This window comes from Felis catus, chromosome B2 (assembly GCF_018350175.1).
Source record: "Felis catus isolate Fca126 chromosome B2, F.catus_Fca126_mat1.0, whole genome shotgun sequence".
Classification (NCBI taxonomy): domain Eukaryota; kingdom Metazoa; phylum Chordata; class Mammalia; order Carnivora; family Felidae; genus Felis; species Felis catus.
Window position 1 is genome coordinate 138,661,845 of NC_058372.1, and position 24,120 is coordinate 138,685,964.

Below are 24,120 nucleotides of genomic sequence, written 5' to 3' on the forward strand. Positions count from 1 at the left end.
CATATCATGGAGGAAAGATTTCCGCCGTTGGATAGATTACGTACAAAACATTTTTAGGAAACTTTTATAAGATGAGGGGAAAGAGCAAAATCTCGCAGTCTGGGCCAAGAGTAGTTGCTCACCCTGGTATCAGATTTGCAATAACGTCGATCTTCCTCAGAAATCATCTTGACCCTGGACTTGCCCGGCTCAGCAACTACACCACACTATAATGGGACTCTCATCAAATGCTGACACTCAACATGCATATTTCTACTTGCTAAGAAAGTGAGCTTGTCGATATCTGGTTGATTGTTGTCTTCCTGAGGAGAGAGACTGCCTTGGTATCTCCCCACAGCTACCTACAGACTACTTCATGCTTCCTCCTCCTCCTCTTCCTCATCCGTACCTGCACAGCCACCAACTACCGACAGGAACTGTGCCCCAGCAGCTGGCACCTGACACCCATCATCTCATTGAACACCGTCCACAACTCTGTGAGGCAGTAATTATTACTATTCACTTATGACAGATGAGGAAACTGACCTGTAAAGCGGTTAGGACACTTGAGGACTTGGATTTAAACCCAGCTCTCTCAGACTCAAAGCCTCTACAAGCTCATCAAGGAGGCTCATGGTTTTTCCACTTAAATTTCAGCAAACTGGGGCACCTGGGTGGCTCAGTTGGCTGGCCATCCGACTTCACCTCAGGTCATGATCTCACGGTTTTTGAGTTTGAGCCCCACATCGGGCTCTCTGCTGTCAGCACAGAATCAGCTTCGGATCCTCAGTCCTCCCCCCAACTCCTCCCCGGCTCACGCTCACGTGAGCACTCTCTCTCTCTCACAAATACACAAACATTAAAAAATAAATAAAAATAAAATTTTCAGGCAATTCATCACACCAGATGCATGCTAGGCACTGCAAGATCTGTGATCTAGGAAGCCAGGTATCTACCTGTTCGTATGCTGGGGGCCTGTTATTATAATAGGGCTCATACATCATTTATGAAACAGCTCTGAACTTTTTTTAAGAAATCATTTCTTTCAACCACCTCTTCTCACGTTCATCTAAGTGCTAATAGACACTTTCAGAGCAGATGTTGTTTTGTACCCCGAGACCATCTTTCCTTTGTGTAAATGTTTTATACCTCCTCGCACTAAGTCCTAAAAATAAAACTGTTAAAACAATCCCTTCAAGATACGAGAATACAGTTTAAAAACTGTATTTATTTGTATACTTTGAAGACATAAAACCTATCAACAGTTCGAGATGGCAAATTCCTAACTACATAATGGAAGACAATCTAGTTGAATTCTATTCAGAATTACAGTGAGAGCAATAAAGAATCATTAAAAAAAAAAAAAAACCCAAACTTTAATAAATGGCGATGTGTTCTTATTTGGGAAGAAAACAAGTGTTTCTAGAATCTCACCAGGCCTTCCCCAGGCTTAACGTTTGGCAGGTGAACTTCCTCCAGACACGCACACTGGCTCATAACAGGATCTGTAGCAGATCGTATTGTTTTGTCACAGATGCCATTTAAAACCTTGACCTAGAGTTGGAGAGGCACATAGGAAAGGTTCAATCATTAACCAAGTTTATCTCAGGTGCAGTTTAAAGAAATGCACTTCACCTACAATCTTCAGCTCTGGTCGGTGATCATTTTAATAATGTTAATTGACGAAGGCATGGCATTGGGACTTCGTATCTGCGATCCGTGGCAACGGTGCCACTTCAGCTTTGTTTACAGAGCGCAGCTCTTATATGAATTAGGAGCACAGACTGTACAGAAACCCCCGTTTGGCAGTTAAGGACAATCATCTATTCCTAGCCTCTGCATGGTTTTTTCCTGATCGCTCACATTCTATACATATCAAATATTCACAAGGTTAACTTTTTTTTTTTTTTTTTTTTTTTGCCTGTACCTGCTTTTTTTTGAGTAGGTTTTATTTTAAAAGCAGTTTTAGGTTTCCAGAAAAACTGAGCATAAAGTGCAGAGTTTCTATGTGCTTCCTTCCCACCCCAACACAATTTCCAATACAGTTATAACAGGGTTAATAATAAGATATAAAAACATTGGCCTTAGTGTGGTACATTTGTTACAACCGATGAACCAAAATTGGTACCTTATTATTAACAAAAGTCCATAGTTGACATTAGGGTTCATTCTTTGCGGTATATAGTTCTGTGGGTTTCAACAAATGCACACCGTCATGTATCCACCTCTACGGTATCACAGAACACTTTCACTACCTGAAACCCCCGTTCTATCTATTCATCTCTCCCGCCCTCCCCCACTATGAACCCTTGGCCATCACTGGTCTTTTTACTGACTTTGTGGTTTTTGCCTCTTCCAGAATGTCAAATAATTAGAATCATACAATATGTAGCCTTTTCAGACGGGCTTCTTTCACTTGGTGATATGAATTTAAGGTTCTTCCGTATCTTTTCATGGCTTTTCGATCATTTCTTTTTATTGCTCAGTAACAGTCTATTGTCCGGATGTTTATCTGGTCAGTCACTGGAGGACATCTTGACTGCTTCCAAGTTGCAGCCTTAAGGAATGAAGCTGTTGTAACATTCTGTACAGGTTTTTGCGGATGTAAGTTTTTAATTCATTGGGTACAACTGCTAGATCGTGGGGTGAGCATCTGCTTGGTTTTGTAAGAAATGGCCACAGTGCCTTCCAAGGTGACCGTACCACGTTGTGTTCCCACCAGCAATGACCAAGAGTGCCAACTGCTCCACATCCTTGCCAGCATTTAGTGTTGTCATGTTTTGGATTTCAGTTATTCTAACAGGTGTGTATAGTATCTCACTGGTGTTTTAATTGGCAATTCCCCTAATGAAACACGATGCTGAACATCTTTCCTATACTGATTTGTCAGCTGCGTACCTTTTTGGTGAGATGTCTGTTCACATCTTTTGCCCACTTTTTAACTGGGTTGTTTCCTCGCTGTTGAGTTTAACAGTTCTTTGTATATTTTGGATACAAATCCTTTATCCTTTTAAAACTACTTGCTCCCAGTCTGTGGCTTGTCTTTCCATTCTCTTAGCACTGCATTTCATGGAGCAGAGTTTTCCATTTCAATGAGATCTGTCCTATCGGTTTTTCTTTCACAGATTGTGCCTTTGGTATTGGATCTAAAAACTCACCAGCAAACACAAGGTCAGCCTAGATTTTTCTCCTGTTATCATCCAGGAGATGCACAGATTTGTATTTTACATTTAGGGGTAACCATCTTTTTAGTGATGGTTCACATTCTCTGACCCCAAACACTGACAATGTAAACGTTTTGAGACATGAAGATCCCCATGAAGTGGTGGTTACGTGTTGTTGTTTCCCCCAGATTCATCTAACCTTTCAAAATCAAACCACCAAGGAAATCGGGAAATTCCAAAGAGTGATTTTTTTTCCCCCAAGGGGGAGAATCCAAGAAGTGACACTTCTTACCTTCCCTCAATTTGTTTAGCCTCCTATTTATGGAAAATATATTTATAGCAGTTTCACTGCTAAATTCCTCAACATCAGTAGGAGGAAGGCCTTATCAAAAGGGCCCAGGCTGGCTTATGTCAAAGGGAGGAAGTGATGATGAATGGTTACAAAATGCTCTTTAAACAATCACGGCACATCCCCCTGCCATCAGAAGGGTTTTGCCAAGGATTTTTTTATTTTTTTTTAATCATAATGTTCCTAAAGTGAAATTTACAGATCAGGGTAACCCTGATTAACAGGCTGGCTAGTAATTTAAGTATAATTGTACCTAATGAAATGTTCGGAGGAAACAGAGACCCCCATATACCCAAGTTAAGCACAGGAATTTTCACAGTAGTAATTTTCTTGTTGCTAGATTACTTTTACTCTTCTCTTTCTACCTAAATTAATAGACTCAAATCCCAAAGAGCCAATATTTCAAAGTATATCCTAAAGTCATTAGCCACAGAATATTTACTTGAATTAATGTGAGTCCCATTCGTTTGGGAAAAGGAATTTTACAGTCACTTCTAAAAGGTATACTTACTACGGCTAAAACTTTATCCTCCATTTCTGCTACAAGGCAATCCTAAAGAAGGAAAGAAGAAAAAAGAAAATTGTAAGAGAGCTAGAAACTTGGCATGCCCCTCCCCCTGCAGCCCAAACAGCCCTGTATGGGATGCGGAGGGCACGGAGCAGGCACCCAACACCTTCTCAGGCTCTGCTCTCTCCTGACCAAAGAAGCTTATCATCCAAGGAACCCATCTGACCGATTATTTCATCAGAAAACCTATGAAAATCATTGAACTGAAATCCACCCACCATCTATACCGTGCAGAGTGTGCAAATGTGACCAGTGACCCCGTGCTCAGCCAGCACTTGGCCAACAAGTCAGGAATCTTTTAGCTCTGGGCCTGTTTCTATAAGAATAGCTTTCAAATAAAGGCTTGAGTAAATGTAGCCACAGAAGTTTATTTTAAGCAACACTGAGATTAAATCAGATATTTTAGTCCTTAATAAATGAAAAAGGTTCAACAAAACATTCATTAACACACTGCCAAAAAAGTGGTCTTGAGGTATGCTATTGATGATGTTAAATAAAGGGCTGGAGTGCAAAGCATTATTTACTCAGCGTAAGAACAAAAGACTCGGAACTGTATGAACCCAGCTGGCTGATTATAGGAGTCACCATTGTCCTGTCTAAAAGTGGTCACAGTGAAACCACCAATGTGAAACTCTCACTGTTAACCTCCACAGTTAACTGGCCTACAGCAAAGGTTTCCCTCTACAAGGCAGAGGACATGCAGAGAAAAAGGGGGACTGGGGAGCCTGGGTGACTCAGTCAGTTAAGCGTCTGACTTTAGCTCAGGTCATGATCTTGCAGCCCGTGGGTTCGAGCCCAGCATCGGGTTCTGTGCTGACAGCTCAGAGCCTAGAGCCTGCTTCAGATTCTGTGTCTCCCTCTCTCTCTTCCCCTCCTCCACTCACACTCTGTCTCTTTGTCTCAAAAATAAACGAACATTAAAAACAAAAAAGAAAAAAAAAAGAAAAAAGAAAAAGGGGACCAACTAGATTCTTCAGAGTTTATTTTGCACCTTTAAGTATAATCCCAAACTGGAACATCCTAATTATTTCATGTACACGAAAGATATTAATCAACTCTGTTGGAATTGTAAAAGATTTTCACTTCAATCAAAAGTCACTTAAGGTCACTTTTCTGCTACCACTGAGGAGTGGGGAGGGGGGCGGGAGTTAGAAATGTATGATACTCTACCCTATGATTTTGTAATCAGATTTTTGGTATCTTCTTAAATTAAAAATGTGTTAAACATTAATAGTGACTCTACTGCTCCCAAAGTTTACACTTATCCTCAGGAAAAGAGCATCCAAGTAAGAAAACACTTAAAAAAAGAAACTTAGAGATAGATTTTTATATGCGTGAAGCTGATATGAACTCAAACACTACAGGAGCAACAACTTCTGTAAAACAGAATCATTCCAGCTCGAACATGTGCCTTGCATCTTCCATCTTGTGCACAGAGCTAAACCACCAAGTACCATGGATGGGATGTGGATGGCTCATCCCGTGTTAACAGCATCGGAAACACAGAATGTACTAGGTATCAATTTTTAGTGAACAGAACACTTACGCAGTCTTGTGCTAGGAATAAAAGGAATAATGTGTATTTATGGTTTTTCATTACAGATCCCAAAATGATAATCACCCACTGGCAGAGAGCTCCTCTCAATACTCCACAGCCCATGATTCAAGGTGGATGTGTGACCTCGTGGTTCCTGACACTTGATTCCTTGACAGGTCCAAGAAGCCACCTAGAAAATGGGCTCCCTGTGGCATTGGAACCAATGGGTGAGAGGTGCTCTCCTGCCTCCCCAAAACTGTTCAAGCCAACGTGTGAAAGGGCTCACTTTTTACCTTCCGCAACCGTGAACACGGGTTCCCACAGCTGTTTCTACTGGGAGGAAGCAGCCGCAGGCATGATTTCATGCTTTTTGGCACAAAGGCAATGGAATGGAAAAAAGGCATCCTGAAACCAAATCAACCCTCTGGAGCCAGACGGCGGGGCTGAGCTCCATCATGCTCCTCGGTCACCTGGCTCGCAGCCTCAGACCAGCCTACCTGGCAGGGACCCAGCCAGGGCAGCTATCGAGTGCTCCTTCCCTCCACTGCTCATCCTCCTTCTACCTCGTCCCCAGCGGGGTAGCCCTGAGCAACCTGCCCAGCTGCTCCCTGCCTGCACTCCTGTCTCTGCGGGGCGGGCACGATGCACCCTCACTCAGCGGAGAAGCAAACGCGACAACACACGTCGAGCACGCGGCACACACGTGAGACAAAACCAGCGCTCCGCAAATGCTCTCGTGGCTTTTTCCTCCTCTGCTTCTGTGGCCACGCAGCTTTCTGTCCAGTTAACTGGACTCCTGGGCTTTCTAGTGTACTGCTCCCCTCCCCCCGAGTTTTCCCCCAGCGGGACTCGGCACCTGCCACCGTCATCCCATCTCTCACGGCCACCGCTGCAGTTTTCATGGCCTCGCAGCGCAGAGGACAGACTGAAGATGCCGATCCCCCCCCCCCCCCCCCGGAGTTCCTCGGTCTGACATCACAGCCCAGAAACTGGAAACTGACGGAATATCCACCTGCGGACTTGGACGGCACGAGGCGTGCTCACGAGAAGGGCGCAGTCTCCTTCCAGGGGAAAAGGCAGCAACGATTTACGCCTCAACTCAGGAGACCGACACGTTATCCTTCAAGGGAAGGATGCAGACGAAGTGACAAGAAACAGGAGGGGAGATGGCAACCCGTGGAGGAGAGAAAGGAGCCAAAGGTCTCTCCTTGCAGACAGAGACGAAAGGAATAAAGACCCAAGGAGAACACGTTCCTTGTCACCGGAAGAAGGAAGGACACAACTTTCATTCCTGAAACTTCCCAGATAAAAAGAATACACGGAAAAGACAGGTTGCTTCCGGAAAGGTCAACAGACCTCCTGCCGAGAAGTTCTGAAGACGGCACTCCCCCCCCACTCCGCCCCCCCCCCCCCCCCGCGGCTGGGAGGGAGTGTGAGGGCTCCCCCTTTCAGGATGCAGGCGGCACCCTGCAAAAGGCACGGGGCTCGCTCATCAAGTGCGTTGCTTCTCATTTGTGTGCACACAAATACACCCGGTGCCAAAGCACCTGTGTTCTCCAAACGCTAGAGAAAACATATGTTCAAGGAGCTAGCCATCTTTTTCAACCCACGTTCCTAAAACGATATTCCGTGTATAGTGACGCCTTGCCGGTCTTCACCCTTGAGAACTGTTCAAATTTAAATAAGCCACAGAACAAACAAACCAAAAAGGAGCAGCATATTGTGAACTCCCTTTCCTGGAACCATCAAGTCGGTGTCCAGAAAACCAGTACAAGGCATCATTTTCAGATTTCCTGCCATATGCGGTCACGTCTTGTGGGCACTGCGCTTTGCATTTAGTCTTCATAGCAAACTTTCGAGGTAGGTGTGGTTATTTTTAGATAAAATATTTCACATTATTTGTATTTAGTTTTACACAAATACATAAATGTGGTCACATAATGGTCTTTGTAAATTTTTTAAAAAGTGTTTCTTTTCGTCCTTGGGGTTGGGGGCAGGGGGGGCTGGCTCCTAGGCTCTGTCCCCACCTCTCTCCCTGCTAAAGTAACACGACTTTTCCTCCGGACTGCCTACTGAACTTACTCCCTTGTACACAGGTTCTTGGATGGCGTGTGTTACGAACACGTGTCTTCCTACGTTTTCGTATTTTGGGGGGTGGGGGGAGCCACCATTTGTCTTTATATTCCACTTTTTTTCCTTCTTTGCTCGTTCAACAATAACTTGTAGAAATCTTACCAAATCATCTGGTGAAGTAAATATTAGTATTCCCATTTTACAGACAAAAAAAAAAAAAAAAAAAAAAAAAAAGAGGCTCTTAAGGTTTAAGCGACTTGTCTGAGGTCCCAGGGCTAAGCAGTGGTAGAGGCAGGATTTGAACCTGTGGTGGTCTGTCTCTGAAGCATACACTCAATGAGCACCAAAGGGAAAACAAAAACAATACCTCACGTGTCCCTTAAGTTTGGGTTAAATTTCTCCTGATACATGAAAGATTTGCATTGGCTTCTTTGTCAAAAGCATTATCTCATTTGTTTAAAAACGCATTTTAAAAAATTTTAAAAACCACTTATCATGTGCCAGGTGAGCTGAGGCCCACAGAAGCAGGGGCAAGTGTGGTGAGACTGCTCGGTGGACAGGACACCCTGCTCCTGACGTGAACAGATCAGGATCTGTAACTCCCACCAAGAGATGTTTTTTCTATCATCAGTTCCCAACAGTCAACAATGACTACCAAGGGGCTGGGGTGGCTCAGCCGGTTAAGCGTCTGACACTTAGTTTCGGCTCAGGTCATGATCTCACGGTTCATGAGTTCGAGCTCGATGCAGGGCTCTGTGCTGACAGTGTGGAGCCTGCATGGGATTCTCTCTCTCCCTCTCTCTCTATGCCTCCCCTGCTCATACTCTCTCTCTCTCTCAAAATAAATTAGTAAACTTAAAAAAAAAAAAATGACTACCAGGAAAACACCCCAAGATGAGGTAATAGGCCCATTCCATCAGGACAAGCACAGAGTCATGCTGGTCAGATTCCTCAAATGTCACCGTTGCAACAGAGGGTCCCTCCAGCCACATATCCATAACTGTATCCACCTCATCCTTCCGGGGCCCTTCCCTCAGCATTTCTTAACTTCACGTGACTTAGTTGCTCTGGAGTTTCTACGAAAAAAATTAAGTGCTCTAACAGTTTAGAGAAAGTACGGGCCTATTAGCTCAACTATTTTAAAACAAAAAAAGGTAATCTTTGATGTAAAAGCCACTGCCCATTGTTCAGAAACCATCGGCAACAATGCATCTAATGGAAAGCCCTTCATCTCTCCCCAGGACGGATGGGAAAAAAATGGCAAGAAACAGAGCGAAAAAGGCACTTCATGCCTGCATGTGAGCCCTCTGAAGAGGACAAGGGTAAAGGGAGGAAACAATGTTAAAAAAGCAACGACATACTGACCTTCTGGACTGTAGTGGTCAGGTCCAGGCAGAGCTGAATGATCTTGTTCTTCGTTACTGAGAAATCGGTGATCCCTGTAAATGGAGCCCTGGAAAGCAACAAGCATTCTTTTAAAAAGCGGGGTGGGGACACTGGGATCCCATGTTGCAGGCTGACAAGCAGAGCTGGTTTAAGGACTCATTATGCAATGGTTTCCTCTCCCGTTAACACACAAAACAGGAATCTGAACAGAAGAGACGCAGGAGTGCTAGATAAAAACACATTAGAAAATGAGCCAAGAGAATTCACGTCTCTTCAGAAGTCAACTAACGGCCTTCAGACCAACGAAATAATCATGAGCGTTTAACGGCAGCGAAAACACCTTTGGCACGGGGGTTCCACTCTTCCCCAAGTGGACCTTAATTTGGTCCTGCCACTCGTCTGTTCAGTAGCTTCCAAAGGGACCCTAAAATCCCACCACTGATCCAGAAGTCCTGGAGAGGCCCAGTGGAAGGGACATGAAGAGGCTCATTTTCCTAAGACAGGTGTGTGTGCAGCTTGGGCCCTCCTCTGATGGGACAGTGGAGCACACTCGTAACCTACCGGTCCAGCCAAGCTAACAAGGCCTTAGCAGCACCGATTAGCTCCACCACAGAGGTCAGGAGTTCGTTGGGGGGCTTGTGGGAAGTGTCCCCATCGTAAGCTGGACTTTTCCGCCGGCTACTTATGTAATTCTGTAAGTTGTGAGAAGATGCTCGCAGTTTCAGAACCAAGTTCTTCATGTTATCGGTTTCAAGGCCGTAATTCTGTGGAAAATAAAATCAAAGGGAAGAATTCAGAACAATCAGCAATGTCCAATCTCTATTAGTAACTCAAAAGCCCAGCGAGCAACTTGAATAACTCCTACAATAGCCACAAAATCCTCCTTATTTACCCACAGTGCGGACCTCACCCACTCGCAGTCACACCGGCCTCCTCTCTGTTCCTCCTTCAGCTTCCTCCCACCTCAGGGACTTGACTCTCGCCAGCTTCCCTTGTCAAAATGCTCCTCCCACCAATCTTTGCAAGAATAGCTCTTTCTTATATTTACATACTAGCCCAAATGTTCCCTCCTCTTGGAGGCTTCCTTGACCACGTAGAGCAGTTTCTCAGCCTGAGCCCTACTGACATTTAAAGCCCAGTAGTCTCTGTTCTGGTTGGGGTGAGAGGGCGAGGGAGGATTCTGGCACATGGCAAGAGGCTCGGTGGCACCGCTGGCCTCTCTCGACTCATTAGCCGTCAGGAGCACACTCTCCCTGGCTGTGACGACCGAACACGTCTCCAGACATTGCCAAACGCCCCCTCAGGTCACTCTCTGGCACATCACCTATCTGCCACCTCCCGGAACCACCATGGTTGGCAGGAACCATCTTCCTCCATGGGGCACAAACTGTGAGACAGGGCGAGTTCTATGTATGGTTCACCCGTATCTGCAGCACAGAAGACAATTTCCATCAGGTGAGATGCACTTGCCCAGAAACAGAGCAGCGCTGACTAAATGTCAGTTCACCGGAAATGTAATTTCTGTCCCTTGAGTTCCTAACCTGTGTTCTTTCTGGACGATGTTCATCTTACTCAGGTGCTTTGAAAAAAAATGAATTTCACGTGACAGGTAAAGAACAAATCCCAGAGGATGACACATAAATCTGAGATGACTCTGGGGAGGGGACGGATGAACTTCTGTATTGAACTGCACGTCCATGTCCCAAGTTGGTGTTTCATTATTTTCACAGAAAAATAAAGATATTTCTGGGGCGTACTACACAGTTTCAATAGCATCCCAAAACAAGACCGTGGTACCATTTAAAAGCCGGGAATGATATGACCAACGTTATTGAACACTTACTCCACACCAGGGATTGAACTAAGGGCTCAACAAGTATTATCTCCGGTAAATAACACGTGAAGGTGGAAATGATAGTATCTCTATTTTACAGGTGAGGGAATAGAAGCACGGAGTCATCGAATTTACTAATCTGTGGAGAGGTGGGATTCCAATCAAGGTAGTCAGCAGCGAGGGCACAAGGTTTGGATCACCATGGGGCATGTTTCCATTTCACCCTCCCTGCCCAAGGCAGGGCAGAAGGAGAAGACAGACAATAGGCTGGGTAAAGACGAGCAAAAGAAAAGCAGCCAGCGGCCCTGGATTCTACACAAACTAACAAGATGCTTACCTCCCCCCAAATTCCACCCTGACCTGCTCCACCCCTGATGTTCAAAGAAATGTTTGCATGGTAATAAAAGTCCCAAGTAATTTCTGGTGACAATGACTCTAAGACACCGTAGTGGGGTTTTCACTGCAGTTAATTGTTCATGAAGCTTAAATTTATGTTGCTTCCTCTAGTACAATAAAAAGTGCTTTTTAAAAAAATTTAGATAGGAATTTTGAAACGAGTGGAATACAACAAAAAAGTAGGCTAAGAAAATAAAAATCCTTCCCAGATCCACGAACTGGAAGCTGTCTTTTGTAAACCTTAAAATTTTCATAATAATTCACAAATTCATAATTTTATGAAATAAAATTTCAAAATAAAAGTATTTTGTATTAAACAGCAATGTTCTATTTAACTCTTACAGTCTTCATTTTTTTCTGTCATTTTCTACAGGCTAAAATATGACATTATCCTTCAACACAGAAGACAAAACTACAAAGACGTATTTTCATCATGCTTTTTCAATTCAGAGAATCAAAGACTCACAAGTGAATGGATAAAGAGCCACATGACAAGCTTGTTTTGAAGCACTTGTGACTGATTAAAGGGAACTGTCCCCTCATTCAGTCAATTACTCAGCCTGCCAACTTCTATCAAGAGTTCTGAACTAAAGCAAGAGAGTCAGCTTTCTATAATCGACGTCACCAAAAATGAGTGGAACTCTTATGACCGTACACAACATTTACTTCTTGAATTCAAAGCAGACTAAACGCATTTTAGTGTTGCAAGAAGTTTTAAACCTCAATCTCCTACAAACCTACCCCTTTTAATATTAAAACAAAGGGGAAGTGTCGCTTCTTGTTAACTGGTTCTTTTCATTTCCACTCAAGGTGCTCTGATTCTGTTTTCCCACCCAAAACAAATCATAGGACTAGAAGGATAGATAGATAGATGCAGCTATAATGGAGTACAATTTTAACAAGATAGAGGGAAGAAGCAAAGAAGGAAGGAAAATACCTTCCCTTTCCACTCCATTCCACAATAAGAAGAGAACAAGAAACTGATTACATTAACTCAAGAGAGCCTGTAATGTAGAAAAATAATCAGGGAAGTATTATTGACTTAAGTGACCCACAACAAAAGACAGAAAATGAATAATTTCTCAGCCCAGATTTGATTATCTCCACTAATCTTTCCCTAAAACTTATCTCCTTCAGAGACTGCATTAAAAGTATCAACAAGACACACACCGAGTAAGAAATGAAAGGAGTCTCTGAAATTCTATATACCTACAGAAACCCTTCCACTGAGATCTCACTTCATTAGAGGTTAGCCATCAGGGATTACTTCCTGGTCTGGTTGGAGAAATCACACAGCAGACAGGAGAAGAGGAAACAGGCAGATTCTTACTCTTCTGGTGCCTGAATTATACACACTCTAGCTAAAGATGAATCTTCTATTTCTCTTCTACCTCCTTTTCCCATTCCTCCTGACCCTGTTCATGATCTAACATATGTGTTTAAGGAGGGCCAGAGAACACAGTCTAAACCATCTCACTGACTTGGGTCAATTATTAGGTCACAACTTAAGACATAGATTCCGCAGTTTCCCTAAAGGCATTTTAATATAACCTCATGAGCAGGATCAAGTTAAATACAAACTGACAGCAAAGATCACTCTTCCTGCATGATTTCTGCCCAAAAAGAAGGATAACGTTTTTTAATGACTTGCCATAGATGGGCAAATTACGGACAATGAATAATCTCAGGGGTATACAAGTGCACAGAAGCACCCTGGACCAGTAAACACATTACAAGTATTTCATTTAATCACACACTTGGGTGGCATCAGTTAACGTGTGTGCTGATTCCAACTTTGTTCACTTTCTTAACCTACACCAACCTTAAAAATCTATCTGCGCCTGCCTTGGTCTTGACAGGTTGATTTGCCACAGAAAATAGGTTACAATTATAGTTTATAGTTTATTACTCTCAGTCACACCCTCCAGACCAGTGCTAGTCAAACAGAACTTAGTGCGGTGATGAAAATGTTCTCCATCTGCACCGTCTAAATATGGCAGCCGCTAGCCACCACTAGCTATGAGCTCTTGAAATGTAGCTTAGGGCGACCGAGGAGGTAATTTTTTTTTTTCATTTTAATTTATTTTCATGTAAATAGTTGTATGTAGCCAATAGCTATCCTACTAGAAAGAGCAGCTCTAGAGTCTGCCCCTGACAGGTAGAGAAAAATTGAGCTCAGACTCTGAATTCAATCCCGAGAGTGATCTTGGTTCTACACCTCACGATACCAGTCACTTGTAAAAGACAGTGGCGTTCCCTCCCTTGCTCTCTATCCATGACCACCTATCTGTGGGCCATCTGCTCACCAGTTCTGGAATCTTTACCAACAGCTGTTCGCTAGTTTTAGGTTTTTATCCATTCTATCTGCCCTGTTCCTTCCAGAATTTTCCAGTGGTTTTGTTTTTTCCTCCCCCTTTCTTCTAAATTCTATTCATTTCCTGTCTATCACAAAACCAACATCCACTAAACTCAGTTTACATGACAACCTCTTTTATACAACCTCAGGGCCAACTGCAAATATACATTAACTGCCCAAGGGAGGAGTTGTTCAAGGCAAAAAATTATGACCAATTTATATATACAAAGATCTATACAGTATAAATGGATTAAATAGATAGTATAATTAATATATGCATTACAATAAGAACATTTAAAGGGGAAATTACAGCAAGATGAAAAGCTATTTTAATAAAGCTCTCTAAAACCCTCCCCAAACCGGAAAAGCCACCCTCATTTGAGAACTCTCCTATCACCCTCCTGTCAAATGCATTCACCAGCACTCTACTGCAGAAGGCATGTCCAGAATGAGTCTGAGGTCAAACTTTGTCTACAAAGGAAATTAGAAGGAAATTGTAGGAGATAAAATGCAGCTTTAGGTTCTGGCATTTGTCCAGCTTTGTTCATTTTATCCAATATTTTAAGAGGTAGGGAAGGGGCAAAAGCAAAGAGAGGCAGCTGTTAGGTTTATTATCTGGCTTGCTGTGCACCGTGTGCCTCTAACAGACCCTTCCTCCTTACCTCTCCTATTGTGGACTGCAAAGTAATTTGCCTGTCCTCAAACCCCTTCCTTCAAGTTGAAAGAGACAAATCCATTTAGCAGAAAAGATGGAAAAGTGATCTTCCCAGAAAGCGTAAGAAAAGTAAACTCAAACAAGCTGCCCTGTATAAAAAAAAAAAAAAATGCAGCTTTAAGAACAAACAAGACTCTAAGACATCTTCTGGGCCGTGCAAAACACACGTTAGTGTGCAGCCGCATCTAGGGAGTGTTACTGTACAGATGGGGAAAACAGACACCACCGTTTCCCTGGAGGTCGCAGAGCGAGGAGTGTGTCGCAGAGGCAGGATCAGAATGCAAAACGCCTGCCTTCCAGGCCAACACTCACACCACTTGGCCACAGCGTCTCCCCGGTGGCAGCTCATTTATCAACCACAAATAATTTCCCCGTTAGTTTCGTAAACAAGAGCAGCGCATCTCAGAGCAGGAGACAAAGCTCTGTCCATTTTAAGAAGAAGAACATGCAGAGCGCCGTAAGAGTTATATAATCAACGGAACGCAGACCAGCAATGGCAGAATCATCGGGAACATTCTTCCCCACCGTTCTCAGTGATGTCATTGTATATACCCCTGGCTCAGGTTCACAGCATTACTTAACCCAGACTGAATGCTGCGGCCCGGGTCCAAATCCTGACAGTTCGGGGCGCTGCATCCTTCACACGGCATCCTAACGGACACACGTGGATCCCCACCGTGTGGCAACCGGTGTGGAAACACAATGTCCTCACAGGTGTTGTCCTCCCACACCTAAAACAGCTGCTCGGGCGGCCACCGGTGTAGTGCAAGAGTCAAAACCTGGCAGGATTTAACTCACTCAACGTGCAAGCCAAAGCTCAATCATCTGCAAAGGGTACCAAAGTTCACATTTTTTCCCTTCTAGCTACCACTCCGCAGGCTGACTCCCATGAGCAAACACATCGGTTATTTAAAGATCACAAATACCTGTGAAACATAAAAAAGCTGTTGATAGTACCAAAAACACACACGAAATCAGAACCTGTATCTCACTTCAGCTTAGAATATGACATTTTCATTCAGGATTATCTCCAGTGTTTTATTCTCCACAGAAGATAAGAAAACTAACAGACTTTTTTCTGTAAAAGGCAAAGTCAGTTTCTGTGACAGGCAGATTTCTTCTTAAAGGGCAAGACAATAAATATATTGGACTTGCGGGGGCCACACGGTCCCCTGAAAGCATGAAAGCAGCCACGGACCACAAATAAACGAACGGTCATGGCTGTGTGCCAATAAAACTTTATTTACAAACATGGTGGGCTAGATTTAACGTGTAGGCCACCGTTTGCCACCTCTTTATCTAGAAAATGATTTCTTTTCTTCCTTTTTAGGTTATCTTCAGCTCACGTTTCATGTCAATGGATCATTAAGAAAATGGAGGCACCTGGGTGGCTCAGGAGGTTAAGCATCTGACTCTCGGTTCCGGCTCAGGGCACAATCTCGTGGTTTGTGCGTTTGAGCCCAGCATCAGGATCTGTGCTCGAAGTGCAAAGCCTGCTCAGGATGCTCTCTCTCTCTCTCTCCCTCCTTCTTTCTGCCCCTCCCCCTCTCGAGTGCACTCGTGCTCTCTCTCACTGTCTAAACAAATAAATAAGAAAATGATTCTAAATCACAAACATTGAAGATTTAAGACAATAAGGTTCTAAAGAACATCATCATGGCACAGATCTCGTGAACCAACCAGTGCACAGAGAAGGTCGACAGCCTCCAACACGAGTTCCTGGTGTCCAATTCGCGTGACCCCCAGCTCTTCAAGATCCTGATGGGAAATTTGCAGCAGCTGCTCCCCGTTTATCTTCTCCCGTTCGAACTTGTGAACATACTGCTGCAGGCAATCATCTAGCCCTACCAAAAGAAGGCAGAAGTCCATTATTGCCATTTTGTTTCCTTCACTCAAAAAACTGCCCACGTTTAAATGAACTTCAGGAATCGCCAGATATGCCCCAACTATCTGACTGTCTACACAATGTATACCCCACCCAAGGGACACTTTTCAGGTGTGTCCTCATTTTCTCATCTCAAACAGATTTGCAACGTGCAGCTTAAATTTTCAAATGGATTCGGCACAATTTTACGACGGTTACCTTCCCATTCCCTCTCAACTAAAAGAATAAACACTAAACCCTTGCTGACTTGGAAATGCGAGTTATGTGGACTAGATATTTGTTAAGCAGTCTTCCTTTGGAGACTGTCCATCTGTCTCCCAGCCCACGTGATCCCATGAACTTGCCAATCAAGATGCTTTGCCACAGCGGTTGGCCACAACATTCTACCCACCAGCCAGTTACAGGTTCAAGGATGACCAAGCAAAACCAATCAAAATCTTCCTTGATACTTGATATATGGACACAGGAAGAGAGAAGTTCTTCCTTTCCAGCTGGAAGTCATAAGGATATAACTTTGGGGATGCTGGCTTTTTTCTGATCAGTTTCCTGAAAATACATCCATTTGAGAAGAAGAAAATGCTCCAATAATATGCTATATGCCCTTGGATGTAACCCTGCTTAAAGGTAATTCTACCCCTACAATTTTTCACTTAAACTGAACTAAATCCCCTTTCTAGCTTAAGCTTGTTTGTGTTGGGTTTCTGCACCTTGCGACTGAAAAAGTTCTCATGAATACAGAATCCAAAGGAGAAAATACCAGCAGTGGTACCAGAGAAAGGCAATGCTAATTAAAAGGGGTAGCTTACGGGAATTTTTCCAGGTCAAATAGTACTGTCAACAGAGTTGTATTTTAATGGTTTTTCTGTTTGTTTTGTTTTGTTTTTTGAGAGAGAGATAGAGACAGATAGGGTGTGTGCTTGGGATGGGGAGAGAGAATCCCAAGCAGGCTCCATGCCGAGCACAGAGCTCAACTCGATCTCACAAGTGTGGGATAAACACCTGAGCTGAAATCAAGAAACCGAATGCTCAAATGACTGAGCCACCCAGGCGCCCCAATGTTCTTACATAATGACTAAAATAGGTAAGCCTCACAAAACTTGGGTTTCTTTATTCTTGTATCGAGAACTTTCTGGTCAACTTGTTTCAGTGGTTTTACTGGAATAAAATTTTATACTGAATCAATTGGTCTATTCAAGCCTAATAATAAAAGCCACCCTGAGTGTTTCCAACAATGAGGCTTATATAAATCAATCCCAACACAAAGGGTGAAAACTCAATTTAACTAGAATAAAATATGTGGAAAGCACACTGCTGTGCTCGGTCACCCTCAAATACACACACACACACACACACACACACACACACACACACACACACACTTATTTCATTGACCCCTTACCAAAGTTCTGCCACGTGGGTACTCTGAACTAGGAAAAGTAGACACAAGGCGCAGCACTTGCTTTTGGCAACACTAACGTCATCTATGGATCTTAAAAGCTGATGTGCTAGGCTAAATGATACCTCTGCCCCGTAAACTTTCACCATTTGCCTCCTGGTAAGACAAGAAAAGAAGACCAATGTCCTTAGAACCATTTGGGACTATCAAATACAGGAAGAGGAGGTAAGAAAAAATTATTTTCTGGTAACCAGCTGGAACCCACCCGTCTTCCCTCAAGTGACACCTATCTAGCCAAGGGGCTCCATCACACAGCAAGCGAGGTTAGGGACAGTGACATAAACAAACCCAGCTCCACTTTGACAGCCTTGGGTCACAAGTGGCCATTGTGGCACGTGAGTCAGACAGGCAGCGGAGGCCACGCAAGTCAGCAGGTATGGAGACCGATGTGCCCCCCTGCCCCCGGGCTGCATCCCAGCACCCTGCCCCCCAGGGCCATCTGCAGATGGGCAGTATCTATCTGCAGTGAACAACAGCGCCAAGACCTAAGGAGAGCCTCCTAACACCTCTATTCCCAATTTATAGATGACTAACTTTAGGGCATAAGGGAGCTACAAAACCCGTCCACAGCCACATGGCTGGTAAGATGCCAAGAGAAGGATTTCTGTAGTCATTTTCTTCAGCTTTGCTATAGAAGGAAAGGCCTGGAATTCAAATCAAGGCCCATTTGACACAAGCTCTGCTCTTCAACATTCCCCCCAGGAAACATGGAGTTATAAAAATTCCTCTCCAAGCATCTTCCTAAATAAGCAGTAGGGTCTACGGTAACACGCTGGATTGCGAGTAACTTGTTTTGCAAGTGTTCCGCAAGATGAGCAAACATTTTTTTTTTAATTTTTTTTACATTTATTTATTTTTGAGAGACAGAGAAACAGAGCACGTGTGGGGAGGGGCAGAGAGAGAAGGAGACAGAATCCAAAGTAGGCTCCAGGCTCTGAGCTGTCAGCACAGAGCCCGATGCGGGGCTCGAACTCACAAACCATGAGATCGTGACCTGAGCCGAAGTCAGACGCTTAACCAACTGAGCCACCCCAGCGCCCCAATGAGCAAACATTTCTAAAAAATTTTAATTTGAAAAGCCAGCGATGTCTTGCAATACAAGTCGTACGTGATTCCAAACATCACATGATCACAACTGAACCAATGGTTCTTGAAATTCGCTTTGATATACAAGTGCTTTGGATTGCAATCCTGTTTGTGGAACAAATTATGCTCGCCAACCAAAGTTTTACTGTAATTGCAAACAGTTATTAAGAGAGAATCACAACATCTTAGAGGTACTTAGAAGGTACTGTCATTGAATCCAAACAGTTGGAAAGTACGAACAAAAGTCTTAACTACTATGAATTTCACCCTAAATCACTTAGCCAGTTCTAAGCCAGATCACAACCAATATCCTACAATCTCCTGTCCTTCAGGATGTCCTTTCCCTTTGCTTATTTTTAAAATTTAAAGACAATTTTTGTTTTAATGATCATCGAAGTTTAGGACAACTATGTTATACATTTAAACTTCGTTATGGCTGAATTGTGTTGCACCAAAATTATACGTTGAGGTCCTAACCCTGAGTGCTCAGAAAGTGAGTGTATTTGGAGATAAAGCTTTAAAGATGTGATTATGTCAAAATGAGATCATCAGGATGGGCCTTTATCCAGTATGACTGGTGTCCTTATAGAGAAGACACACATGGAGGGAAGGCCTAGTGAAGACACAGGGGGGAGAAAGTCAAGGAGCACGGCTGCAAAAGAAGTCAACCCTGCCAACGCCGTTATCTCAGACTTCAGGCTCTAGAGCTGCGAGTGAATACATTTCTGTCGTTTCATTACCCGGTCTCTGGTACTTTTCTACGGCAGCCCCAACGAAACCCACACAAATGTAACAGCGTTTTATTTCATGTTCATCCACAGGTCATAAACTCTTTCTTCACTTAATCTTAGCCAAAAGGCCAAGAAGCGATCATAAACTCTTTCTTAAGCAAAACAAACGACCAAGGACCAGCAGAACTGAAATTCATGTTTACTGTGCCAAGCAAGTCCACTGCTTAAAATATAAGCATAAAACAGAGGCTCGTGTCCGTTTCCATGCACAGAATAAATGCGTCCATTAAAATTAAAGTGAAGAAGCCATGCATCATAGATGCTGGTTAAACTTTATCCCTGAATAATAAGTTGATATAAAGGTGAGGCCAAATTTCTCTTTTAATTAACTGGAAAGTTTCACTAGAGAAACAGGATTTCAGAAGTAGCTTCAGAGCCTGAGGAAATATTTTGGACACAGAGAAAGCGGAGATGGAAGGGCCCATGTGGGGTCCTGGTAGGACAAATGCTGCGTGTATGATCAGAGACTGAGAACTTGAAGGATGCAGAATACAGAACATTTCCCTGAAAAGGGAGCCAGAGTGTCCTTGAGGATTCTGAGGGAATATACGGGACCTGACCTCAAATAATCCAAAGATCCCCGACATGTAGAAGAATTATCAAGAAGGAATAGCATGTTGCCACCTACCTAAAAACAGTTTCTATAGTGGCATAAAGACTTCTTTTCAAGGAACACATATGTTGAATAGGCTAGATTAAGAAAAAAATTAACGTTAATTTATTTTTGAGAGAGAGACAGAGTATGAGCAGGGGAGGAGCAGAGAGAGAAACACAGAATCCGAAACAGGATCCAGGCTCCCAGCTGTCAGCACAGAGCCCGACACGGGCTTGACTTCACAAACCACAAGATCATGACCTCAGACAAAGCTGAACACTTAACCGACTGAGCCACCCAGGTGCCCCTGAATATGCTAGATTTTAAATAATGTTGCCCCCGGCTTTATTATTCCAACATGTTATGGCCTATTCTTCAGTTATCCCGCTGATCAGAATACAAACATTCGCAAACAGCTAAATGAAATACGACACAGACCCACAGAGGAGGGGAAAATCCCCAACTCAAGTAAACTGGTCTAATCGTTTTACAATTTGCAAGATCCACTTTAATCTATTTGTCGCACGTACCTGTTTGCCAGTTCCTTGCTTCGAGGAACTTACAGAATGTCTAGCAGCACCGAAACAAACACGTAATTAAATAAAATTAGATCAAACACATTCCAGTTACACAAATTAAGCACATAACTCGATGTGGAAGAACCAAGAAGGAGAAGAGAGGCCCAGCGTCCCTCTGCTGTCACCAGGTCTGGCAGTAAACACTCAAACGTTCAAAGAAATCCCACACATGAAAAGGAAAAAAAGAAACCTCTCGCCCTAGATGTAGACCGAGACGGGGCCATGGTTAAGAGCCTGAGCACCAATACGAGTCCCACTTCTTGCCACAGGAGCAAGTTACTCAGTCCCCCGCAAAACAGGGATAAAAGAAAGCACTGCCTACTGCATGGATCTGCAATGAAAATGAAATGTTAATATTTATAAATGGGCTTAGAACACCATGAAGCACACCATAAATACTCTATAAATATTGTTAAATACAAAGATGTGATTTATTCAGGTCCTCACTTTCCTAAGTGTTCAGAATAAAAGTTGCCAGAGAGACAGAGAAACCCCAAAGGCGTAGGTAGCACCCCCTCGGGAACACTGTAAATTGGAGATGGGATCTCAACAGCCCACATTATCACCTCCCCTGGAAGGTATTCCCAAAGACGGGAGCCTGCCATAATCATCGATTCCACCTAAAAGTGTTTTCTGATGGACATCAGAACATAAGCCCCATGAAAGCAGAGGTTTCCTTTTGTTCATTGTTTGGCCCCCAGCATCTAGAACATTTCTGGCACTTGACAACATTTGTGAAATAAGTAAGTGAATGCATGAAGAAAGACAAAGAACTTCACAGAAATGTTAATGTCACACCGATGTACAAGCCGCCTGGTTTTATTTTCCCATGGAGGTGAGTAACTAAAGATAAGGAAACTACGGACTGTGGTATCTACAGGTATTTGCTTCAAGTCTCAATGTTTCAGGATTAAAGAAGGTCATTTCTACCTTAAGGATAAAGAATCATTGTCCCATACTAAGAATTATTTTTTCCTAATTAATCTCTCTAAAAGGTGGCAAGGCCTGTGTATAAGAAGATTAAGAAGTTAGAGGAAATGCTCCATCACAAAAAATGTAGAGCTATTCTCTTCCTATTTTTCTGTAGGAGACTAAAATCAGATCATGGGCTACATCACCCTCTTTCTGTACACGCGGCCCACTGGAAGGACTGTTCAGTGGCTATGCTTTTGGCCTATGCTCAAGTCAGCAAAAACTGTAATTCCACAAATACAGAGTGGTCTTACAGCATTTCACATACAGTACTTTTGATCACTGAAGCATGTTTTAGCCAGAGGGTTTTGTTTTGTTTGATTCAGAAATTGGTTCAACTAAAGTTATAAGCTCGTGTCTCAGTCAGGACTTTTTTTTAATTTTTTTTTTTTTTCAACGTTCATTTATTTTTTGGGACAGAGAGAGACAGAGCATGAACGGGGGAGGGGCAGAGAGAGAGGGAGACACAGAATCGGAAACAGGCTCCAGGCTCTGAGCCATCAGCCCAGAGCCTGACGTGGGGCTCGAACTCACGGACCGCGAGATCGTGACCTGGCTGAAGTCGGACGCTTAACCGACTGCGCCACCCAGGCGCCCCATCAGTCAGGACTTTTAAGGGCCACAAGTGACAGATGATTCAAACAGAATCGGGTACACTAGGTTCCTCAACCAGGAGAATCAATTACAGATCACACAAATTCAATTTCATTCATTGAACTAACATGCAAGGCCTTCCACTATGAAGGAGATGAGGGCTTAGGAAGAGGTCAGTTCTCCACGATCTGAACCAGAGGAAAGGAAACCAGACTTGGGTGATACGTTTATACCTAATTTAAATACTCTTAGAATTCTCAACACTTGTAGAAACATTAAACAGTAAAGACCTGACATCAAAGCTCCTCTGCCTTCCCAACTTGCTGACCCTCCTGATCCAATATGTCATAATGTCTCCCAAACGTGGCCCTTTGCTAAGGATTTAAAAAAACTCAATATGGTTGGCTTCTCCATGGGCATAATACAATTAATGAAGCAAAACTAATCAGAGCATGCCAAAATTCAGAAGCATGATGTACTGGTGGGACTTCCAAGTGCCCTTTTAGGAAGTGAGCCATCCAACTATATCCCTTTGGAATGACTTTCTTTTGTCACCCTTGTTTTGTTGAAGTCTGCAGGCCTTAATTTTAAAAGTAGCTGATAAAACTGGTTTAAATATAGCAATCTGAGTTTAGACAGTAACACCACGTTTGAAACACAGGGGTGTGCTGACTTTCAGCTCTATAATTTTAAAGGATTGAGGAATTCTTTTTGCCTGGTTGGACAGGCCCTTGACTGACTGGCCTTCCCTAGAGAATCAAAACTACAACCAGTGTTGGGGCACCTGGGTGGCTCAGATGGTTAAGCATCCTTCCACTCAGGTCGTGATCTCGTGGTCCGTGGGTGCAAGCCCTGCATCAGGCTCTGCGCTGACAGCTTAGAGCCTGGAACCTGCTTCAGATTCTGCGTCTCCCTCTCTCTCTGCCCCTCTCCTGATCGCACTCTGTCTCTCTCTCTCTCTCAAAAATAAACAAACATTAAAAAATAAATAAGTAGGGGTGCCTGGGTGACTCAGTCAGTTGAGTGTCCAACTTTGGGTCAGGTCATGTTCTCGTGGTTCATGGATTCGAGCCCCGCATCGGGCTCTGTGCTGACTGCTCAGAGCCTGGAGCCTGCTTCTGTGTCTCCCTCTTGCTCTGGCCCTCCCCTGCTTATTTCCTCCCCACACCCGTGTGTGTGTCTCTCTCTCTCTCAAAAATAAGTAAACTGAAAATTTTTTTTACATGAAAATAATTGATTAGTTAAATAAAAAAACGGTAGACTTGACGTCACTAAGCAATGATGATCAGATCTAATGAGAATCACTTGAAATGGTATCACATTCCCTGTTAACAAAGAATCACAATTTGCCTTCCGATTTTTTTTCAATGTTTTAATCTTTAACTTTTCCTTTGGAAATGTCTATTTCTTACGTTAAGTTTTATAATATCCCTTCAAAAGGTCCCCTCCATCCCATGTCACTGTCGCAGCTAAACTCTCCCGCCTAGGTTTCTACGGTAATCTAGAAACGGGCTGCCATGCTCAGTCCTCTCTTCCTCCACAATTCTTCCTCCTAATTCGCCCTCCAAAATTCCGTGTAAGCAAAACCACCCTACCCTTCACAGATCCAAGTCCGGGAGCATCTCATGGCTAAGCCCTGGAGGGTGTGTCCTCTTCCAAACTTCCCTAGACTCCCACTTTCCTAGGACATTTGTCCTTCTGGTGAGAATGTAGAAAAATGCCCCTTTTGTGGAGTTTCTCCAAAAGGAACAAAAGCGTCAACTCACAGGTTAGCCAACACAGCTCACGGGCCAGATTCAGCCCACT

At 43.5% G+C, this 24,120-nt stretch overlaps 1 protein-coding gene across 6 annotated transcripts in view; it reads right to left on the reverse strand.

The window, feature by feature from the left end:
• Window positions 1-24,120, reverse strand: part of CNKSR3 (CNKSR family member 3) — an 83,008-nt gene that overhangs the window by 14,496 nt on the left and 44,392 nt on the right. For 2 of the 6 annotated variants that reach the window (XM_023254515.2, XM_023254516.2), the window contains exons 2-6: window positions 16,038-16,201; window positions 9,618-9,820; window positions 9,036-9,123; window positions 4,004-4,045; window positions 1,414-1,533 (exon numbers count right to left, since the gene is read on the reverse strand). In XM_023254515.2, coding sequence (XP_023110283.1) covers window positions 1,414-1,533; window positions 4,004-4,045; window positions 9,036-9,123; window positions 9,618-9,820; window positions 16,038-16,201 — 617 coding nt within the window. Of the gene's footprint in view, window positions 1-1,413; window positions 1,534-4,003; window positions 4,046-9,035; window positions 9,124-9,617; window positions 9,821-12,499; window positions 13,871-14,304; window positions 14,450-16,037; window positions 16,202-17,641; window positions 17,940-24,120 lie in introns of those variants that run through there. The other 4 variants (XM_019831402.3, XM_019831403.3, XM_019831404.3 and 1 more) reach the window with 4 other exon arrangements.